Source organism: Catharus ustulatus, chromosome 4 (assembly GCF_009819885.2).
Source record: "Catharus ustulatus isolate bCatUst1 chromosome 4, bCatUst1.pri.v2, whole genome shotgun sequence".
Lineage (NCBI taxonomy): Eukaryota > Metazoa > Chordata > Aves > Passeriformes > Turdidae > Catharus > Catharus ustulatus.
This window is the reverse complement of record NC_046224.1, coordinates 52,335,502-52,356,773: the sequence shown is the minus strand read 5'-3', so window position 1 is coordinate 52,356,773 and position 21,272 is coordinate 52,335,502. Positions and strand designations below refer to the sequence as shown.

The following is a 21,272-nucleotide window of genomic DNA, read 5'->3' as shown; positions in this document are numbered from 1 at the left end:
TCTTCATCTAAAGACAACGTGGTTCAATACCTTTACAGATGTTAATTATTCAGCTGTTACTGAACAGAATACACGAGTAGTTGGTATTGCAGGGGAACTCTTCTCCCAATCCTGTTTATGCAGTATGTTGACCAAAAAAAACACATGAAGTCTTAAGTCTTGCAAGAAGAGCCTCATTATCTCTCTTCAATGGCGGTAAGGTAGAGTTAGAGAGGGCGAAAGAATGCAAGTGAGAGATTTTCAGTATGCTCCTATCTTTAGCAACACCAAAAGGCAAAGAAAATACTTCTTGAGTCTTCAAGCATCCAACTTCGAAACAAAACAAAGTAACAGCTCCTGAGCAACAGCATTCAGTTCCGACAAATGGACAAATACATGAGCTGGAACAGGACAAGGCAAAAAACCGATACAGTGATAGTCTGTCTCCCTCTTCTCCCCCAAGGCAAGAGTAGCAGCTATTTGCTTACTGATCACTACCCTCAATTACCTGAAAATCTGAAAGCCAAATGGCCTATCATGACTAAGCCTGGCAAAAGGAGCCATAGGACTTCTTATGGAACAAATGCAGCCCCATCAACTGTTCGGATGCAGTCACCTTGTCAATTTTCAACACATAGCTATACTATACACCCAACAGCTCTTCTGTTTCAATGGCTTTTTAGCACCTTTCCAGTTCTGTGCAAACATCAAGTCATTCAGAAACTGCTAGGGGACCAGAAGTGCTGTCAGTTTCCCTGACTGCAACCACTGCTCAAGACACTGGAATGCTATCCCTGGCACTTGCACTCAGTTCTGTGAGAAGTGCTAAGCGTCCAGCCAAGAAACAATCTTCTTGTGATGCTGTCTGCATTTAAGGAGCTCAGGAACACCAGGCGTGGGGAGTTTGGGGTGAAGGATTAGATGGGGAGACAACACACTTACCTGCTATCACCAGCGTTTGCCACATAAAGCTTCCCCAATAAATACACCACCACCAGGGCTGTGCAGCCGCCAGAAATATTATACACAGTCCTCTCTCGCTCTATTTGTAAATCCTGTGGGAAAAGAGAACAAGATTTATAAAGACAGCGTTCTCAAGCTTGAGAAAATGAAGCCTCCCCTAAAAACAAAAAAACCCTCAAGAGAGTCTTTGTTAAATTGTTATGTCCTACTGTCTGTCTTCTCTTGCAGCTATGGCCACATGAGCTGGGAGAAAAACAGAAAGTTGAGGAGTACCTATTACTTATACAAAGATGTTTGGGAAAAATCAGGTCAGGAGACTGTAAAACATCAGTTACTAAGGAATAAACAGGAACTCCCAGGGATGTAAGAGAATTTGCCATAGCAAAAGCACAATAAAAGCAAAGATAAATGAAGCTTAACAACAGGTACCTGGTGGTATAATTGGAGAGTACTTTATATAGACAGCAGATAATTAATGAGAACCAGGTACAACATGAATAACTATCTACTTCCCTAGAGGAATGCTAGGATTGAGGGGTATACACCTTAAGAACAACAGCAAGATGCACTCGTGCCACAAGGCTACCCTTCAATGAGCCGGGAATGAGTGGATACTAAACTGATTCTGAGTGCAAGAAACATTACATATTGAAAAAGTCCTTCTGCTTAACAGAAGTGGAGAACTTAAATTATACTTATCACCAACAGTCAATAAAGTCCTGGAAACAAACCAAAAAAACCCAACACAAATACACACGCATATATAGATGCATACAATGCCCAAGAAAGCTTGCAGAAATAGAGCAAGTAAGCAAATGAGCTACTTTCATCCATGCATTTTGAACAAACACTGAAGTGTATGCTAATGAATTAATTCTGCTGTCTGTAGTTTAGCTTCAGGTAATAACATGCTACAAATCACCATTTTCTCCTGTGTCCAGAACTGAAACCCATTTCAAACTGGTCTGTCCTTATAATACTGGATTCAAACAGGGAGCATCATTTAACAGCACTATTGCAAGCACTGGCAGATCTTTTTCAGCTAAAGCCTGCCTACTTTAATGTGGTTTTTTATTATGAATGCATGTTTGCCTCTGTGTGTGTGCATACACAGATCTATGCTTCTGCCATTTTCATATCTGTTCTGAGCAACAAACAGCTCAAATTGTTCATGGCTTGGGGTATGGAATTTGGAGCTTTATTTTAGAGCTAAATTTACCTGAATAAAAACACTACAATAAATACAAATCATGACAGCTGCAATTCGATTGAAAATCTGCAGAGGTGAGAGGAGGTCCCTGTCCCACGCTTCATCTCCTACAAATTTCAGGGGAGGGACGTGACCTGGGGCAGCAGCAGGGATGCTCAGCAGCATTCAGGCACTGTCCTGAGCCAGTGGGCAGACGTGTCTGTCACAAATAAGTCACTGACTCCTCACTGGCCAATGCACGTACATCCCATTTGTGCCATGAACACAGTGCCAAGGTATCCTCAGCTCTGTGTGCAAACTGCACGTGGCTGCCACAGGGACATGGATTCTACTGCACTCTCCAACTTTTTTTTGGGGGGTGGGGGGTGGGTGGTAAGGACCAGGAGGAAAACACCCCCAAGCTATAAATCATATCTTGCAGAACCTTTGGTCACAGACATGCGCCTGTTATAAATGTCTCTTTATCTAATCTTGCCATAGAGAAGCCGATTCTCTTCCCCATGGTTTCTATATATTTTTAAATTAAGCTGAAAAGAAGAGTTCAAAGGAAGTAGACATTTCCAATCATCAAAATAATTTAAACTTACAAATACTACCAAGCACTGCCAGGAATTTTAAGAAACCTTCATTTCCACAGTTCAGAATAACCTCCAAGACCTTCAAACAATGTGCAATTCCTCACCTGGTTTCAGCTCCATCATACATATACTTTACAAGTGTTAAATTAATTTTTTTTTTCTTCCAATAAGCAGAATTCAGAAGCATCTATCATAGGAAAGAATTTAATTTTAATTACTTAAACTACATCTGGGTATTGGGTTTTCTCAAATCATTGTTTTTGTTGGGTTCTCCCACTTAGAACTTCAATTTACTACCATGACTTGTCATTGTACATTGAGTGCCACGTATGACTCAGTATTACATACTTTGCTTGACATTTTCTTTTTCAGTAGCAAGGAAAGATGGCTTTCCTACAGCTTAACAAGATTTGAAGGGGGGAAAATAAAGCAAAATAAAATTAAGTTCACCAATACCACCAACTCATTCTGATGTAGAGACACTGGCTTTTAATGAAATACTTTATAACAGTGGTACTGGGAAAGTAGTACAAACGTGGGCAGAAGCCCCAAAATGCCTCTAAAGCCTTCATGAGTGTAAAGAGGCTCATTCTACACATAGTGTATACCATTTTCCACGGGGAGAATGATTTCAGACCAAGCGGGGGTTATTTTGGTAAGTGTTAACTGTTAGTTTGATTTTGTTTATTCCCGAAGAAGGAGTCAATTTAGTCGGAGCCTTGCCCTCCGAGCCGTGCCCTCCGAGCTGCAGCGGGCGGCAGGTGTTCCCAAGGGCTGCGCCAGGCCGGCTCCCCTTTCCCGGAGCGGGATGCGCAAGAGCGGAGCACAGCCTGCAGAGGACAGCGCGGCGCACCGGGCAGGTGAGGGCGAGCAGGGGGGCTTTCCGCCCCGAGCCCGGCAGCGGCGGGACAGCGGCGGGCCGGGGCAGCGGCGGGCCGGGCGAGGCTCGGGCCCGGCTCCCCACAGGCGCTGACCGCTCCCCGCAGCCGCGGCGGGCCCGGCGCGGGCCGCTCCTGCCACCTGGCGGAGGCTGCGCGCAGCGGCCGCGGCTCCCCCCCGCGGGCACCTCCGCTGATCACCCGCTGGATTCCCGCATCGTACAGGAATCGGGTGCGTTTGGCATGTCCGCAGAGAGGGGGACCCCATGACCTCCCTGGGCAGCCTGTTCCGTGCTCTGCCACCCTTTAGTGTGAAGAAGTTCTTCCTCAGGTTGACGTGAAATTTGTTGTGGTTTCGTTTATGGCCAGTGCTCCTCATCCCGCTGCTGGCACCGTCCTCTTGACACCCGCCTTTCAGATATTTGCGCATTAATGAGATCCCCTCTCAGTCTTCTCCAGACTCAACAGCCCCGCTGCCTCAATCTCTCCTCCAAAGAGAGATGCCCCAGCCCCTCAATCATCTTTGCTGCCCTGTGCTGGACCCTCCCCAGCAGCTCCTTCTCTTTGTTGCACTGAGGAGCCAGGACTGGACACTAGGGCCGAGTAGAGGCAGAGGATCACCTCCTGGATCTGCTGGCCACACTCTATTCACCTGTATTTGTCCTCAGAGCAGCGTCCTTTCCTCCAGGATCTCAACCTTGCTATGACAGAAAGCAGCTTTACACACACAATATTAGGCATTTGGTTAAAAAAAGAGTTTTGGAAGGCTTAAACATAAAATTAACTCCTTAACATGCTTTACATCAAATGCCTGTAAATCTATTTAAACTCTCAATTCTACCGGCTATATAAGGAGGGGAAACTTGTAAAAAAGTGAACTGTACAACACATGCCATTCTCTCAAGACTGTTCAATTCATTAAAATTGCACCAATCTAGAAAAAGCACCTGTGTAGATTTCATCTAAGTAAAAAAAACTCAATAAAGAAGAAAATCATGATACAATGAATGCAAGTGTACGCCCAATAAATCATACAGACTAGTTCTCTGCCATTCTTTCCCATCTAAAATTAAATGGAGCTCAGAATAGAATAGATGTTCTCTCCCCTTAACCTTTCTTGCAAATATGTACAACATCACACATGTATACAAGGTTAAATACAGGGAAAGGACTACAATTTGATGTTTCTATCCAATATAGAACTGCACTTGGAAGCACTCTTCCTGGCTCTTTTGAACTGAGTCTATAAATGCACATCTTAAAACTGAACAGATGAAAATTTAGAGGATTTTATTTATGACACCTTCAGAACTTGTGCTTATTTATTTTCTTTTAACTGGAACAATTGTGATACAAATACTGACATTTACTGGTTTTTAGACAGGGCATTAAATTATCTGAAAACACAGCACAAACTTGCTAATCCCAGTTTCAACACAGAAAACATAATTTAGATGTACTTCAAAATGGGGACAATTTAATTGCTGAATGTCTAAGTTAGGCAATGACGATCTGTGTCAGCTTTCCAAAGGGTTTTACTGCACGTAGCTGTTAGAAAGGACTGTCCAAAAAACCCACATCAAATAAAGGAAAAATTATTTTTAAAAGCCTTTTGAAGGCCATGAATTGCATTTTATTTGAGACTTGAGGCAAAAACAGGGAGACCTAAACTAGAATTCAAAAGCAATTTGAGGAAGTAAAATAATGATGGTATACTAAATGCTCCCTGGAAAAGGGGACACAGCCACCTTTAGATAAACCTGTCAGGTCAGACTCTTTAAAAAACAGTATCTTTATCTACTCATTATTTTCACTTGGCTCACAAGAATCCTTTGCAGCAATTGGTGTTTCAGGAAAAACCACCAAGAATTCTGCCAACGTGTCCAGGAAACTGGAGCTTTCACCAAGTGCCAGGTAAAATGATACGCTGTGCTGGCACAAAACCCGTGTACACACTGCACATCTTGACTGCCCTGACCTAACTCAACAACATCCATGACATTCCAGAACAAACAAGGGCTGATTAAACAATGTGCTGTGGAAGAGGCCCAAAGTTTTCATGCAAAGACTAAAAGGAGTATAAGGTAGCAGGAAGTTAAATAAAGGCAGGAGGAAGACTGCAAGTACAGATGAGACATAGAAATGTGATTTTATGAATCGCTCCTTTACACAGATGAAAGAGAACAGTCTTTTCCCTAAACCAAGTATAAGTGCAAAATCCCCCTCAGAGCTTAAAGCAGTATCTTCTGCTTTCCTTAAGCTGACCATTTTTATAAGAGTTCCTGTAAAACTTCATGCTGAAATTACATTGCATTGTGGTAGCCATTTGTTTATCAAAGACAATGATGAACTTCAGCCCACTAATGTAAAGCAAGTGGGAATTAAGATGGCATATGAACAAAGATGCAGGGAGAAAGATGTTCTGTTTAGCTCAGTTTAGTAACAGAGAGAACAGATTAGCATGAGCTATACACCATAACTGAAGTGAGTTGTCCAGGGTTTCTGCATTTGTCATACTCTACTCACAAAAGCCCTCAGAGCCAGATCTCTGAATATAAGCTGAGATGGTCTTCTGTGTGAACACTACTAGAGATGTGAAGTCAAAATCAAGCAGTGCAGGAACAGCCCTTTTCACTCAGACACATTCAGGAGGGCAGCCATGGGTAACCCACATGCTGCTCTCATAAGAGAGGTAATTTCACGATTATAAGCCGCACTGAGTATAAGCTGCATCTCCAGGTGCCAGCAACTTTTCATTCTTTGTCCATACGTAAGACGCACCTGATTATAAGCCGCACATTACAATACAGAGAGTGATAAAAGGTATCCGTTCTATCACCATCTGTTGAGGGTGGGGGCAGTGATCCTTATCTCTGCAGCAGATATTCTGCTAATGGGCCATCCATTGAAACCAGGCAGGGCATCGTTCTTTATCTTTTCACAACCCATCCTTCCTCCAGCGAGTCATTTTCTGCTAATGGCCCATTGAGTCCCACTGTGGGACTGATAAAATTACTGCATCCCATTGGAAGTTGCTCCAGCCAGGGGGAAGAGCCCAACATTTCTTACCAAGGTAAAAACAGAGGTTTTGGGACACTAAGGTAGCCCCTTTCTCCACTGGACTCCAGAGGAAAATCGGATTTCTCCACATCACCACCAGACCTCCGGAGGGAAACTGCACCTTGTACAGGAGCGCTGCTCCAACTGAATCACATCTGTCACTGCAGGAGGATGCAGCCACCATTTAATGGGACTGCTACCAACACCCTGCCTGACAGGGTGTCAGGTTGTACTCTGACTGTGTCAGGGTTTGGAGTTTGTTTCTTTGTAGTACTGTATTTCTATTTTAATTTCCCTAGTAAAGAACTGTTATTCCTAATTCCCATATTTTTGCCTGAAAGCCCCTTGATTTCAAAATTATAATAATTTGGAGGGAGGAGGTTTACATTCTCCATTTCAAAGAGAAGTTCCTGCCTTTCTCAGTAGACACCTGTCCTCCAAACTAAAACAGCAACTTTTCATTCTTTGTCCTTATATAAGCCGCACCTGATTATAAGCCGCACTTTGGGTTCGGACCAAAATTTTAGTCAAAATGGTGCGGCTTATGATTGTGGAATTACTGTACTTGAAACAGCCCCTCTAGACTCTGTTACTTTTACTGCATAGTCCCACGAAACTCCTCATCTCACCTGCACTTGGAGACAGTTTCAACAGGGGAGAATCATGTCACACTCTCAGCCTGTCACTCTTCTGGCCTCAAAATTATACCAACTGAAGCATGAAATTGGTGTTCCTCTTAAGCATGCTCTGAATCTACTAGGGTACAGTGGATGGGCACGGTCATCTTCTCCCTCATTTCTCAACAAAGAAGGGAGCAATCTAGTCCTCCCTTTCTGAAAAGGCATGCTAAACTGACAGATTTTCATGCATCCTCCTCTTTCTTTTCATCTAGCAGAAACTGAGCCCACTACCCACTGTGCATAAATCTGCCTGCACAACCCCCATGCCTAAACCATGGCTGTGAATGCTGCTCCTGGACCTACCCATCTGCAAGTCCAAACCCAGCCGGTGGGTCTGCTTGCCTGCAATTCCTTGGGAAGAAAGAACAAATCAGCAAAAGATAATTGTTATTCAGAACTCAAAGTGAAGTACTACTTGTAATAACAATTGTGGTCTCTGGGAAACCCTAAATAGTTCACAATCCTTTTCAAATAAGAGGTTTTTCTGAAAATTACAGCAACAAAATGAAAAAAAACCCAAAAAAACCAGTATCAGACCTCCCAAGACCTGATCCACATGTACTTGCTGGCAGGCCAAACCTTTGCTCTGCATGACAAGAATGACTTTCAGTAATGTGGAGAAGTGAAGGGGGAAGTTGTGGAGGAGCTACAACAAGTACAGAAGAGAAAAAAATGAGCTTCTATAGGGAAATGGATGACTATTCTGTTCCCATAGGGTCATGATTTCCTGACAGTTATTCAGGCTGTACACAAGTCAAGTGGGAAGTAGGAATGAAATTCATGCCCCACTCACCCAGCTGCAGACACTCTACAGTCACCCAGCTCAGACACTCTACAGTCACTACTCCAACACCAATGTGAACTCTGGGTGATTGCACCAAGCAGCCTCTGCTGCTGCTCTGGTAGGGCAATGAGGCTTTATAAAGTGCATTCCCATATATTCAGCCTGATGACAACTGCCAGTGCTGAAATCTGCTCTGTAAGACAATACTGATCTTTATCTTGTAACAGGAGGGGGAGAAGAAAATTAAAAGAAGAGCATCACATTGAAAATTCAGGTAGTTCCTAACCATTGCCACAGTGCTACCTGGGAGTTAAAATGCAGCTCCTGCCTCACAGGGATGTACCTGGTAAGCTGTTGAGGCTCTTAAACAGTACTGTTCACACTCTAATGGTGTTAAAGCAATGAAAGAAAAAAAAAAAAATTAAAATCTACATCTTCATTGTCTCCAGGTCATGTGACTCAACGTAAACAACAAGGACTTCAGAGCCCTGAGGTATACATACCATTTCCTTGAATGCACTTTCTATGGCCCCAATAACCAGGCACTCATGAGGGATCTTCTTCTCAGTGAAGAAGCGTGTTGGAGGCGTGCTGGGCGAGCCCGGGGCTCCCACACCACCGCGCAGGGAGGCCGCCCGCGTCAGTGTCCTGCTGTTGGTGGATGGGTTGTCAGGCTCCTCTCCCAGGCACGTGGGTGGGAGGACAGCTGTGTTCCTCAGGATGTCCACGATCTCCTGCAGCTGCTCCAGAATATGGTGCTGCAGCAGTTTGGAAGCGACCACAGCTGCCCCTGACCCAGCGTGTCCATCAAACAGGGACCAGTAGTACAGGTTGATCCCATCTGTGTCCTGGAGAAGCAGGAGGGGGAGAAAGGGAAGGAAAAGAGATGGTCACTGTTACACAGTTGTGAGCGAGGTGACTGGTGACACAGAGGCAGCAGATGAAACACAGATAACTTTCCCAGAGGTAACATTCTTTCTGAAATGCAGAAATATCCACAGTGTCAGTACAACTCTGGTTGAAAGAAGAGATGTTTATTTTTACCACATATCCCCACCACATTTTTTCTTCTCCTTAACCTCTTTTAAAAAAAGCCTAAGAAAAAAAAAAGAACAAAAACTGAACTTACAGTCTTTCTTAACTTACAGTGATCATAGGTTGTAGAAGAATAGCATTTTATAGACCAACCACAATGAAAGATCAAACTTCTATACAAGACAGCACTTGATACTTTGTGACAGACCTTCATTTTTTACTAGGCATGAGACAAAGGACATCAGTTTGACATCCAGCAACAAATGTGAGCTCCAGTTCCAAAACTGGTCAATAAGATCCATCTGTGCTGGCAGATAGGAGAACTCAGGCTTTCCCTGTCTGTGCCAGCCCAGGAAACAGCACCAGCACAGGGGTCTTCGAGGATGACAGACCCAAGTGGGATCACTTCATGTGATCTAGCCTCTATGTTCACTGCCTGGTTCTTCACAGACCCCTTAAAAGTTTCCCGTACAGTACTGGAAATGGTGGGGTACCCTATCACTTAAGGCATTAACCCTGGACTGGAGGCAGAGTAGCTCTGGGCATCACAAGCTTCAATATGCCTGGAAAATACCAAGGAGCCATACTCTTGATAACCTCAACTTTTTGGGGAAAGAGAAGTTCATCTAACAATCTTCAGGTAACCATTTAAGGCATGATGATACCCATCTTTGCATGACAGCACATTTGGCAGCAGCATGGGGAAAGAGTTTTTCCTGTCTTTCCTTTCCTCTCCATTTCTCTTAATCCTGCACCTACTCTCAGCTATGCAGAAACTGCTGTTAGTGGGGCTGCCTTGCAAGTCGGAGGTGGGTGGACTAATATATATTTAGAAAGAAGCAATTTTGCAAGGGACAGGAATGAGGCTATACTGTTGTAAAATACCTTGCAATAAGAAAGCATAACCTAGATCTCACTGCAATCAAAGAACCTCAAGATTACATGTGCATGTCGCACTGTGTTCTAATTTAGGATGGCAGACATGATTTGTTTTGTACACCCAAACACTGCTCCCTTACACTACAGATCAGCATCAAGCCTAAGCACCACCTGCATCCAAGCATTTCATGTCCAAAGCTCTGCCTATTTCAAATTTATGGACAGGGCTGTGAACTGCAGCTCCTTTTACTTTCTGCTGTTTCAGCTTCTCCACTAAGGTGCCATGATAATAAAAATCATGTAAAAGTCGAGGTGTTTTTTTTTTTTTTGCATACAGCATTGCTGATGTGGTAAAATTCAAATATATTCTTAACCAAAGCATCAACAGCATAGTCATCTACACAGCAGAGAGTTCCTCCAAGAGGAGGAATTCATCAGTCCCTCACACACTGTTCATTTCATTACTGAAATGCTGTGATAAGGAACTATTATCCTAAAGTACTGTTTACTTAGCACAGTAAGGATCACACAGGATACATCCTAGAATGACGGAAAAACCAACCTGTGCCCACATTTCTGAACATGGTTCTTTAGCCAGACAACACCCCTCTCTCCCCCCACACTTACCCAGCCTGGTGAATTCATCAAAAAAACCTGTTGTGAAACTTCCCACCTGAAGGCAGAACTGGCAGTTGTACTACCTTGCTCTGGGCTCAGAATCCCTCCAAGTTCACACAACAGTTGGCTGTAAAATTCTGTGTAAGTAGTTTTTAACAGCTAACAGGATTAGCAATTTAAAAACTTGCTTGTAAAAATAGATTGCTATTCATGTAAAATGTAAAGTACTTTGCCAACAGAAACAAGTTCTCCAAAGACAAAGTATTTCAGCTGAAAACTGAAACTATTTTTTCAAAATGTCAACACTGTACCTCCTGGGATTTATATATCAAACCTCTTCTGCTCCCATTCTTCTCTTAAGAGTTTGTCTCCCTGCCCAAAATCCATGTTATGATGCAACATGGATAATGCTTCCACAGTTTTCGTCCTCACGTCCTTGAGATGTGCTACTCCTTTGGAAATGTGCTCTCTTTGGGGGGGAAAACCCTCAAGGTATTTCAACTGTGACTGAGACTGAAATATTTTACCTTTTACCAAAAGGAAGAACGTATTTTGTCATTGTTCTCCCCCTGCCCCCAAACTGGAAGAGAAGTTTAAAATTAAGAACAAGTTTGATCTGCACTCCATTTTCATGAGTTCTCCAATGTAAATCCCCCAGCAAAGTCTGTGTTACAGCTTTTCAGAAGGCAACAGAGAGCAGTTATTAACACAATTTATTCTTATTATTATGATCTCAACTCTGTATATGTCCTACACTGATCAAACCTCATGTGAGTTTAAGAGTTAAATAAAGATGAGACTGGGATGCTTTAAAAAAAATTAAAATAGCCCCTGAAAAGATGGGAAATTGAAATGTTACCACTTATTTCTTCTAAGACAATGGGCAGTACAAATTTGGACAGAAAAGTTCCCATGGACCTGAGCTGTATTCTCAGACTCTAATTGACATGTCACTGTGGCATGGTCACATCAACTAAGGTGGTCCACTGATCTTGTCCTTTCTGGCGTAGTAATTCTCAAACAAGGAGGATATTGCCACCAGCTCAGCTAAATTCAGACATCTACACTGCACACCTCCAAGATAGTTCTCTAAATTGCCCTTATGTTGGGCAGACAGAAAAACTGCTGCATTTTCAGACTATGCTCACCTCATTCTAAAGTAGATTTATTTCTCCCTAGCAACAGCAGAAGCACCCTAGATAACTAAAGTCTGTGTTTTAAGCACTCAGGGGAGATGACTACCATAATTCTGCTCTCATACAGACATTCTGTGTGAGATGCTCTAGGGCCTTAATTTCGGTTGGGATCTGCAGGCATTACTGTAACCTAAATATTAGTCATGAAAAACTTCTGTGTATTCCTACAAAGCTTCATTTACTTTTGAACTAGCAAAGAGGAAAACCACAGATAACCTATTAGCTATCTAAAAAGGAAGAAAAAACAAATTCTTTTTTCCCCACCCTGACAATAAAAACAGCTCCTCTATTTGAAAGAACTTAATTCCCCAAAACCACACCAATTCAATGAGAATTAAAAATATGATGCAATTAAAGCAGTGACTCAGTGAAGAAACAAGAGCCAGCAGTCAGGGCACGCAGATGAGGCAAAATGCACAGAAAGGTCCTTGCTTTTCCCCACGCAGCTTAGATGACCTCTGCAGCCACCAAGCAAATACCTGCTTTGGTGTGCATATGCATTACTGTTTGCCCTCTTACATTTACGAGCTTGAACTTCTTTCCAAAAAGAGCTAACATTCTGCAAACTCAGAGAACAAGACATCTATTTTTACTAGCACTGGCAGTATTCTGCCAAAAGTAGTCTTTCAAACACCAGTCTTCATTTCTTCTTTTATCTGGACGGAATCCTCCAATAGGAGTGTGGTTAGTCACCACAGTGATTTATTTTAGATTTTCATTCAAAAGATTCTGACTTAACAACAGGATGAATAACTGCCAGACACATGAAAACAAATCCTTCACTGCACCAACCTTACAATTAATTTCCAGAATGTACTAGGAAATTTAATAAGCATCAGGCTCCTCAACTGCTGACCTTGCTTTCAGGAAGGTTCAGCAGTCTCCTGGGTTTTGCAATTGTAAAATATAATTAAGACATGCAAAGCTTTGGGTCAAGTAACAGATGAGAAATCATGAGAGAAAATGCATATATATACACACACATAATTTGAGCTCAATTATAGTAAAAGAAAAATAAAAAGGGAAAAACCCTAGCAATAGCTAGTGATCAATTTGGGACATGCTTGTCAGGTAAGCTAGACAGCAGTCTTACATTGCAAACCTTCAGATTGTTGTTATGGAGTTAATTCCAAACAGGCAAATAAATCATGTGCCACTAAAGATTTATTCTGAGAACTACAACCTACCTCAACTATTATTATTCCAGATACGAACTACAGTCACAAAACACTTAAGAGTGCAACTTGAGTTCTCATAAAATCTGAACTGGGCCAGCAATTGCCACCCTAATCCTCAAAGAAGAGCCTCCTCATGTTACCAAGATGTTCCAGCAGCCTGTGGTAGGCTACCAGCCTTGTGCCACACAAAACATACACCATCCCTGATCTTCAGCAAAGAAAATTGCAGAAGTAGTAGTTATGTATTCTCACATTACAATGACAATTAATAATGCATCACATTACATCCTGCAGCCTGACTGTCACTATGACAATATCCTGGCACAGGATTTTCATTTTGCTTGCTGATGATTTTCATCATTCATTATGAAGGTACTCTGTAGTTAAAGGTATTTAAGAATAGTAAAAATGCAAAAAAATGTGCAGTTTCAGGTGAGTGTTCTTGAATGGAGAAAGACAGGAGATATGATTAATCAAGCAGCAATGGAATAGGGGGGATGGGGGAAGGGGAGAGAATTAACTTGGGGTTGAATTTAGTCTTTCCTTTCACTGCTCTGCTCATTTCATTGCACATCCATTCAAGAAGAAAACCATGTTTATGCTATTTAATAGACTTCCCAGGATTTGTTTGTATGTTGGGGTTAAGTAAGTGTTCACTTCTCCATTTCTGCATTTCTGGCCTACCACCTCCTCCTTTCCACTCCTGGAGGTCCATATGGAGAGCCAAGACCATGATAGTGGCATTCAACTTGTGTGGACAACACATGGATCTCCAACTCCCTTATGCTGCTTTGTCAAAGCACAGGGCTGGATTGATGGAGTTAGCATTAAACAACAATCTCAGTCTCAGCTGTTCCTTTTGATGTTCCACAAACTTCCCAAAAGGCAGGAGAGAACAAAGATGGCATGTGCCATTCTTAAAGAGTTTGTGCAAAAAAGAAAAATCTGAGGATGATGAAAAGGACTCTGTTACATAAAGTTTCAATTTCAGTGCCTATTTCTCTTGTGCTCCACACTTCAAAAAATCCTTCCAATGAACTTCTTCCCTCATTCCTTTTTCCTTCAGTATTTCTGCAAGGTGCTTCACGACATAGAGACAATTTCAGATTGTGTGCTACAGTGGGACTTCCCTATGAGGCATTTACACTATTTAGCCTCTGGCTTTCTTACTAAATATGTCCTGGGATGATACTCTATTGTTCACTGTAGTGTATAAAGCTAGTATTTCTAAACCTAATCCATACAAATTAATTTGCGCCCTCATCACATTTAATATCAAGCACATATATTCCTTAAAACATATTTGCCAACAGTGCTATGTGAGGAATATTATACCTCACAGTATAAAAAGAAGAAAACAAAAATATGACACAATATAGAAATGTGTTTTTTTTCCTCCCCTTTCTTAGATAAAAAAATCCTACTAACTGCTAGTGTAAGACTGCCCTCTAGTAGAAAACTTTATCCAGGAATATGCTGCCTATTTTGGGAAAATATATTACGAATTTAAATACACAAGCTGTGGTCTAATAACATGGTAGAATAGGTTTTCCACAACTAAATAATAAGCATGACAGCACTTATTCCAGTGCCATGCAGAAAACAGAAGTAAATCAATAGATAAGAAAATACAAAAAGAACAAGATGACAAGTAGCTAGAAAACAGTACACTCTATTATATGGATCAGCTGGCTCCCAGCTTTAGATGTTATGCTCCTTTCTGGTCAAAATATGTCAGAAATAGAATCAAGAACAGAACATTTGAAATAAAAGTGTTTCTCTCAAGAAACTTTAAAGGGAGTGGTTGTTTCTTCCAAAATCAAGATGAAAGATATAGAATCAAACTAGGAAATACACTAGCTAAGAGAGAAAGAAAAATCAGAACATTCCATGACATTCTTCTCATAAACTCTGTATAAGTAGATATTTACTGACAATCATGAAATATCAAAAGGATAAAAAGAACAGGTCTTAAAAACATGCAGTTTATTGACCCTACCAATTACATTACCATAACAGTACAACTGTAACAAAGGATAACATCAAGGTTAGTTAAGATGCCTTTCCAGTAATGAAACTATTTTGGATTCCTGTATTTTTAATGCAATCTAATCTTATTAACTATGTAATGTTTGAAAAAAAGTTCTTTCTGAAGAAGGTCATTAATCATGACTTTTGCTCCTGAGAAGCTTTTGATACTGGAAGTTAATAAGGCTTTGTGAAACAATGCTGCAAATATTTTTATATCCCATGCAAGCCCCCAAAATATGCAAAAACAGGCAAATTCAGCACAGTGACGTTCACCCAGATGCAGAGGGCCAGACCAAGTATCTCACGTGGTAGGTCTGGAACTTTAATGTGGTATGAGACCAAATCTCGTGTCTCTGCACAGCATCAAGATGTGTGCACCCAGGCTGCTGTGTGCACAGGGGCCTTTGCAGTGTGCCCGTGTGTATGGCACAGTGATACCCTGTGTCAAACAGACCCGTCACCGCTGGCGGTTGTCTTGTGTTTTCTATACACAAGTACTCTGGTGAAATGCTTGCTGCATTAAACATAACTAATGCATACAAAAGTTAAACACTCTCCTGAAACCAAACACCTTCCTGAACCAACAGCAAGCAGTTGCATGGACTTTCTAGGAAAGACTTTAAAAAACACAGCTAATTAAAACAAATTCTGTTTAGCTTTGCATGACTGCATGTAGAACTCCAAATCCCAGCAAGTTCTGGGCGCAATTCTTTATCCAGGAGTTTGCAAGAATGTACTTGAAAAAAGAAATAATGACTGTCTGAATATAATGAGGAATATCAGCACACAGGAATTGAAACACGATTTAAAGAATGATTTTAAAGAGGAAAGAACAGGGCAATTTGCAAACCCTGAGAATCTGTCAGTTTGAAAATGTTGCAGCAATAATGAAGTATGAAACACTTCAGTATGAAGAACTGGAGGAGCAAAAGGTTGAGAGAGACAATGCAAGAGGAGTGCCTGTTTCTCAGGACCCCAATGAACCTTGCAGCCATCAGGTGTACCAAGCCATGGAATTCTGGGAGAACGACTAAAGCAGACTGCTTATCACAGCCTGATTTAAAATATACACACACACACACCAACTAACAAAAAACCCAAACCAAACAAAAACCAAAACATATAACAAACAAGCATAAACAAACATATAACAAAAAACCAAAAACATATAACAAACCAAATGCCAAAAGCAAAACAAAAAAACCTCAAACTACCAGCAAAGGCTACTTACAGTCCACTGAAAAACTAATTATCACTTAGGGACAACCTGCGTTCTCCAGCAGCAGGAATGCAGCATATCCACATTGTCTGACTCCAATATTCAGACAGGGCATTTAGTATTACACATGGTGAAATGTTGGAATTGAACACACACTATCAATCACTGCTGGAGGCTGAGCTCATGCTTGAAGAGCAGATGAAGTAATTAGCCAGTCAGCAAACATGATAGATGAAAAATAGCAGACAATTGCCAGTAGACAAGTGTATGACATACTCCACAATTCACACAAATGAAAGAAGCTAGTCTGCAAAAATCACTGAATTCCATGTGCTGGATGACCTTACCCTACCTGCATAAATCAGAAGATTGTCTTGCTTTAGTAGTTGATTAATTTAAAGAACACAGTATCTTTCCAACATTGGCTGAAGATGTGATTTAGTGGCTTAGATACAAGACACATTTTAACAGCCTATATAGTTCATATAGGTCTTTTTCTGAGCCCTGTGTAGGCACAGTGAAACAGCTGCCAATTTAGTGTCCACAGAGCTCCAGATAGTGCAAATGTGCCTACAAGACAGTGCAGAAACTCAGAAAGAGCAGATGGAGGTTGACCTGTGTTTTTGTAGCAGGCATTTTTGTGTGAATTACAGAACCATAGAATGGTTTGGGATGAGAGACCTTAAAGATGATCTGGTTCCAACCTGTCTGCCACGGGCAGGAACACCTTCCATTAGACTAGGCTGCTCAAAGTCTCATCCAACCTGGCCAAACTTCTCTGGGCAACCAGTTCCAGTGCTACACCACCCTCCCAGTGAAGAATTTCTGCCTAATATCTAATCTAAACCCTCTATCAGTTCCAAGTCCTTACTCCTTCTCCTGTCACTACAGGTCCTTGTGAAAGCCCCTCCAATTCCCTTTAGGTACTGGATGGCCAGTCTAAGGGCTCCCTGGAGGTCTCCCTTCTTCACAGAAGACATGCTCCAGCCCTTTCTTCATCTTCAAGTTTCTCAACATTTTATTTCAGAAATGACACAAAAAGAAAAAATCCAGGAGCACCCCCTTGCTCATCTTTAAACTAAAATATCTTAGATGCAAGGAGCATTTTGCAATGCAAAAAATTAAGCAGTAGAGCTAAGAAAAATACATAGTGAAATGTACTGCATTTAAGCAGAGACAATCATAAGAGGTAACTGAAAAGATATGAAATATTCAGAAAACACCTTTCAGTGCCATATTCTTACATGCTTTTATATTATTTTGTATTTCTCCACTGACAAGATACAGAAGTTTGCTTACTGAATTGTCTTTCAGCTGGAGACCTTCTCCATTGGGCAGCGATGACCTCCGTTTTGTTGAAGAGTTCTTGTTTGGTGTAGAATTACTGCCTCCAGCTTTTTTCTTGACAAAGAGGACTTCACAGCTGGCTTGATCTTCATTGTGCGTGCTCTTCCCTGCATTTATTACCCTAAGAAAAAAACAAAACAAAAAAGAAAACAGTGATCAGATTAGCAAAGCACAGAAGCCCCTATCTGTATCTCACAATATGACTCGAGATGTACAGAACCAGAGTCCAGCAGTGTTGCAAGCACTGACTGAGTTAAAATACCTGACTGCCTTCTCGAGATACAAACATACACACGGGCATACTTGCTTACTTCTCTACTCATACACATGACATAACAAGCATTTTCTGCAGAACTATGTGAATAAGAACCAATGGTGCCATGAGCATATTTCACCCCTAGGCATACCGTACTTTTTTTTAAAAGAGACTACTTTATGGATGAAGTTGATAACAGATATGCCTCCCAGTTGAAACATAAGACCCCCATTTGCTTTTCTACCTGTCAGCATCTCTGCTATAAATAATGAATCTGCTGGCTAAGAGTGTGCATTCTGTCAAGTTCCAAGTCTCTGCACAAACAAAATACCTGCGATAAATCTACAAAGCTGTTACTGCTAGAGGCAGTCTGTTCCAATGGCATATATTAGAAATGCTATGACAGAAATACAAAAGAAAGACTTTGTCTCTGACAGGCAAGTCAGGCTTGCTTGTACCACAGTGATACAGTGATGCATACTAAATAAATCCCTCTAGTACTGCACAACAAAACCCCCTGCCCCCTAGAAGCCTACCTCAAACCATCTGTCCCACCTGCCCTGTAGAAAACAGAGGATTTGCACTAAGAGCTGCAGGCATGCAAAATCCAGCACTAAGGGCTCAGTACAAGTTTTTAACAGCCAAAGATATCCTGAGACTTGCACCACAGCTTCCTTCCTTTGATCAGTGATGAGGCTGAAATAACAGCTATTCCACCAACAAGCTTTTAAAACCTTAATAAGAAGCCTGTATTATCCAAAATACTGTGATTACTATCATCAATCTCAGAAAAGTCAAGGTCAAACACATTTTCCACTTTCTACTTGAGAAGCTCATCACCAACTGATGAATTTTGGATCAGTCCTGGGTTCACATGGGGAAAACTCATGCAAGATGGAATGACATCTTGTTCCAACCAAGCAAAGACACTGTGACTTTGATGCAAGCATGTCTTCTTCCACAAACACTATCCACCCACTCCTCTCTACTGGGAAGTTTGGGTCAACAAGTTGCCCGATACTCAGACAGAATTTCCACTACCGGATAAGCGCCGAATTCCACATCGGGCACACAATGTCTTTAGAAATAAACTGCTGCCTCCCCAGAAACTAAAACAGTTTGGAGGCACATCATGATCCTGACAGCAAGTCCAAGACATACCTGACTTCTTGATCTTCAATGCTTTTGTTACAGTAAAACTTTATCCAATAAGAAAATACTTGGTAAAGGTTATTGAAATGAAAACAAAATCCAAAGGAAGGCTTGCAGGGAACCCCAGCTTGCCTGCTCTTGCTGAAATGTCAAGTCTGTATCAGCTTTGCTTACAGGTAATACATTCCTTTCACTTTCAAGTAGCAACGTATGCTGTGACATGCAAATGAGTATTCCTGCCTCTGAATAGAAAAAACAGTCTTTTTAACAAGAAAATGTACATCCATTGCAGTTAATTGCTTTCAGAAATGGGAAGTTTCCTTACAGTGCTAAATGCTACACATTGCAATCTATCTGTATGCACAATACCACCATTTGTTTGCAAGTATGTCTTACAAATAAATACTAATTGCAGATAAGATTATTTTGCAAAACACAGAGAGCAGAGATGAAGGAGCAATTAGTTGCAGGGCACTTATGAGCAGTTTAGCCACTCATCCCCTGCAGTGCTTAACCTTTGGGCAATTGCAGATCACATATTGAGATGCAGCAAGCTTCCAGTCTGAAAACTCTCATTGTCTTGACATTAGGAAAAGTAGAAGTATACTTTCAAAAATGGGGGAAGTGTCCAGGGGGGAGGGTGGAACACACAACACGCATGACAAAATCATAATACCAAAGCATTTAAATCAGCTGACCAAGACCTGTTCAGTTTGAAACGCTACAAATACAATTAAAATACTGCAGCAAAAGAGAACACGGGGTTTTATCACATCAGGAACTAATCAATACTCAGTTTAGCTGATTGGTCTCCTTACTGATGCTGCTGTTTTCAATCCCATTTTTTAAAAAAAGGAGCAAAAGAGATAAGAGTAAGAGATAGAAGTTACTGCTTTCCTACCACTTATTGTTCCTTATGAAAGTCAATGAACTCTTGGGAATTGCCCTGGTTTCTGAGCTTGGTGAAAGACTTCAGGACTTTTTTGGTGGAAGATATTCTGATGTCTAATGACATGTCTAGTTATGCACAATATTATCATTTTATAAAGCTCTTACGAAGATAATTTGTCCATGCACAGAATACAATAGAAAGACTATGAGAACAAAGTGACTCAGACTGGCTTGACAATAAGCTATCACAAAATACCTGGAGTTGAAAATGTGTACCAAGCACCTTGCTAGAAGAGGATATGATCAAAAGGAACCTGCCAAGACTGAATACTGAGTAGACATGGGGATTGGGGTGTCAGTGCATTGAGGGAGGAATGGCGCTCTGAACAATACATTTCATCCAAGAAATGAACTGTATCTCCTAAAATTCCAGTTTTTCTTTCTTCATCAGATGCTTAAGTGTATTTTATTCCTTCTGAAGCCCTGAATTTACCATAATGTCAAAATGGATCTCACCAGGTAATAACACAGGGTCTAGATTCCAAAAACTGCTCTTCTCTTGGCACAGGCACTCTTCTACTCTCACATCCCATCTCATAGGCAAGTCCTGGCAAACTGCTTCAGTGAAGCCCCATAATTTTTAATTTCAAATTTGAACTATGTGTTGGTACCTGATGCCAAGCACAAAAGCTGGTAACATGTACCCAGCTTCAAACAGCTTCTACTCATCTTCAAATACCTCTGGTTTTGCTGACTTTTGAAATTCTTTTCTTTCTGCAGTTTCCTAAATCCCTCCTCCAGGCAATTCTTTCAACCAGCTTTCCAGCGCTGATTTCACTGTTGTCTTTCCTCCTTGCTCTCCCAGACTGAAACTTATCAGGACAAAAATCACATCTAAGCTGCTTATACAAATAACAAAGCAGAACTAACAGGATATTCATATCACCAAAAGGTAACCCTTAATTAGAGCTTCGGAATATTTTACAGAAATATCTGCCCCTCCTTCCACTGAGGAAATGCCTTAGCTTCCAAAGATTATCCCTGTGTATTTTTTCCTGTCTAAATCAAAAGATAAGTTTTCCACCAGTAAAGTGAACAAAACGAGATAAAACAAACTCCATTAATTTCAATTTTATTTTATAATTAATATTAATAATAATACAGAGAAAAAATAGTTTAAAAAATTAAAATAAGTCAGAAGCCTATATAATTCTCTAGCTTACTTAGACACACATTTTGAAATTAATTTCTCCTTTTTTTCTCTCTCCAAATTTCTCAAGACGCTGATTAGACCTATTGATGATTAATTCCTTTCCATCCTTTCCCTCCTATATATCT

The 21,272-nt window shown here is 41.1% G+C and overlaps 1 protein-coding gene across 1 annotated transcript in view; it reads right to left on the bottom strand.

Annotated features, from left to right (window-relative positions):
• PPM1H (protein phosphatase, Mg2+/Mn2+ dependent 1H) overlaps positions 1 to 21,272 on the bottom strand; it is a 131,098-nt gene that overhangs the window by 55,129 nt on the left and 54,697 nt on the right. Inside the window, exons 2-4 of the mRNA XM_033057704.2 lie at positions 17,588 to 17,756; positions 8,636 to 8,980; positions 922 to 1,034 (exon numbers count right to left, since the gene is read on the bottom strand). Of these exons, the coding sequence (XP_032913595.1) occupies positions 922 to 1,034; positions 8,636 to 8,980; positions 17,588 to 17,756 (627 nt within the window). The remainder of the gene's footprint in view (positions 1 to 921; positions 1,035 to 8,635; positions 8,981 to 17,587; positions 17,757 to 21,272) is intronic.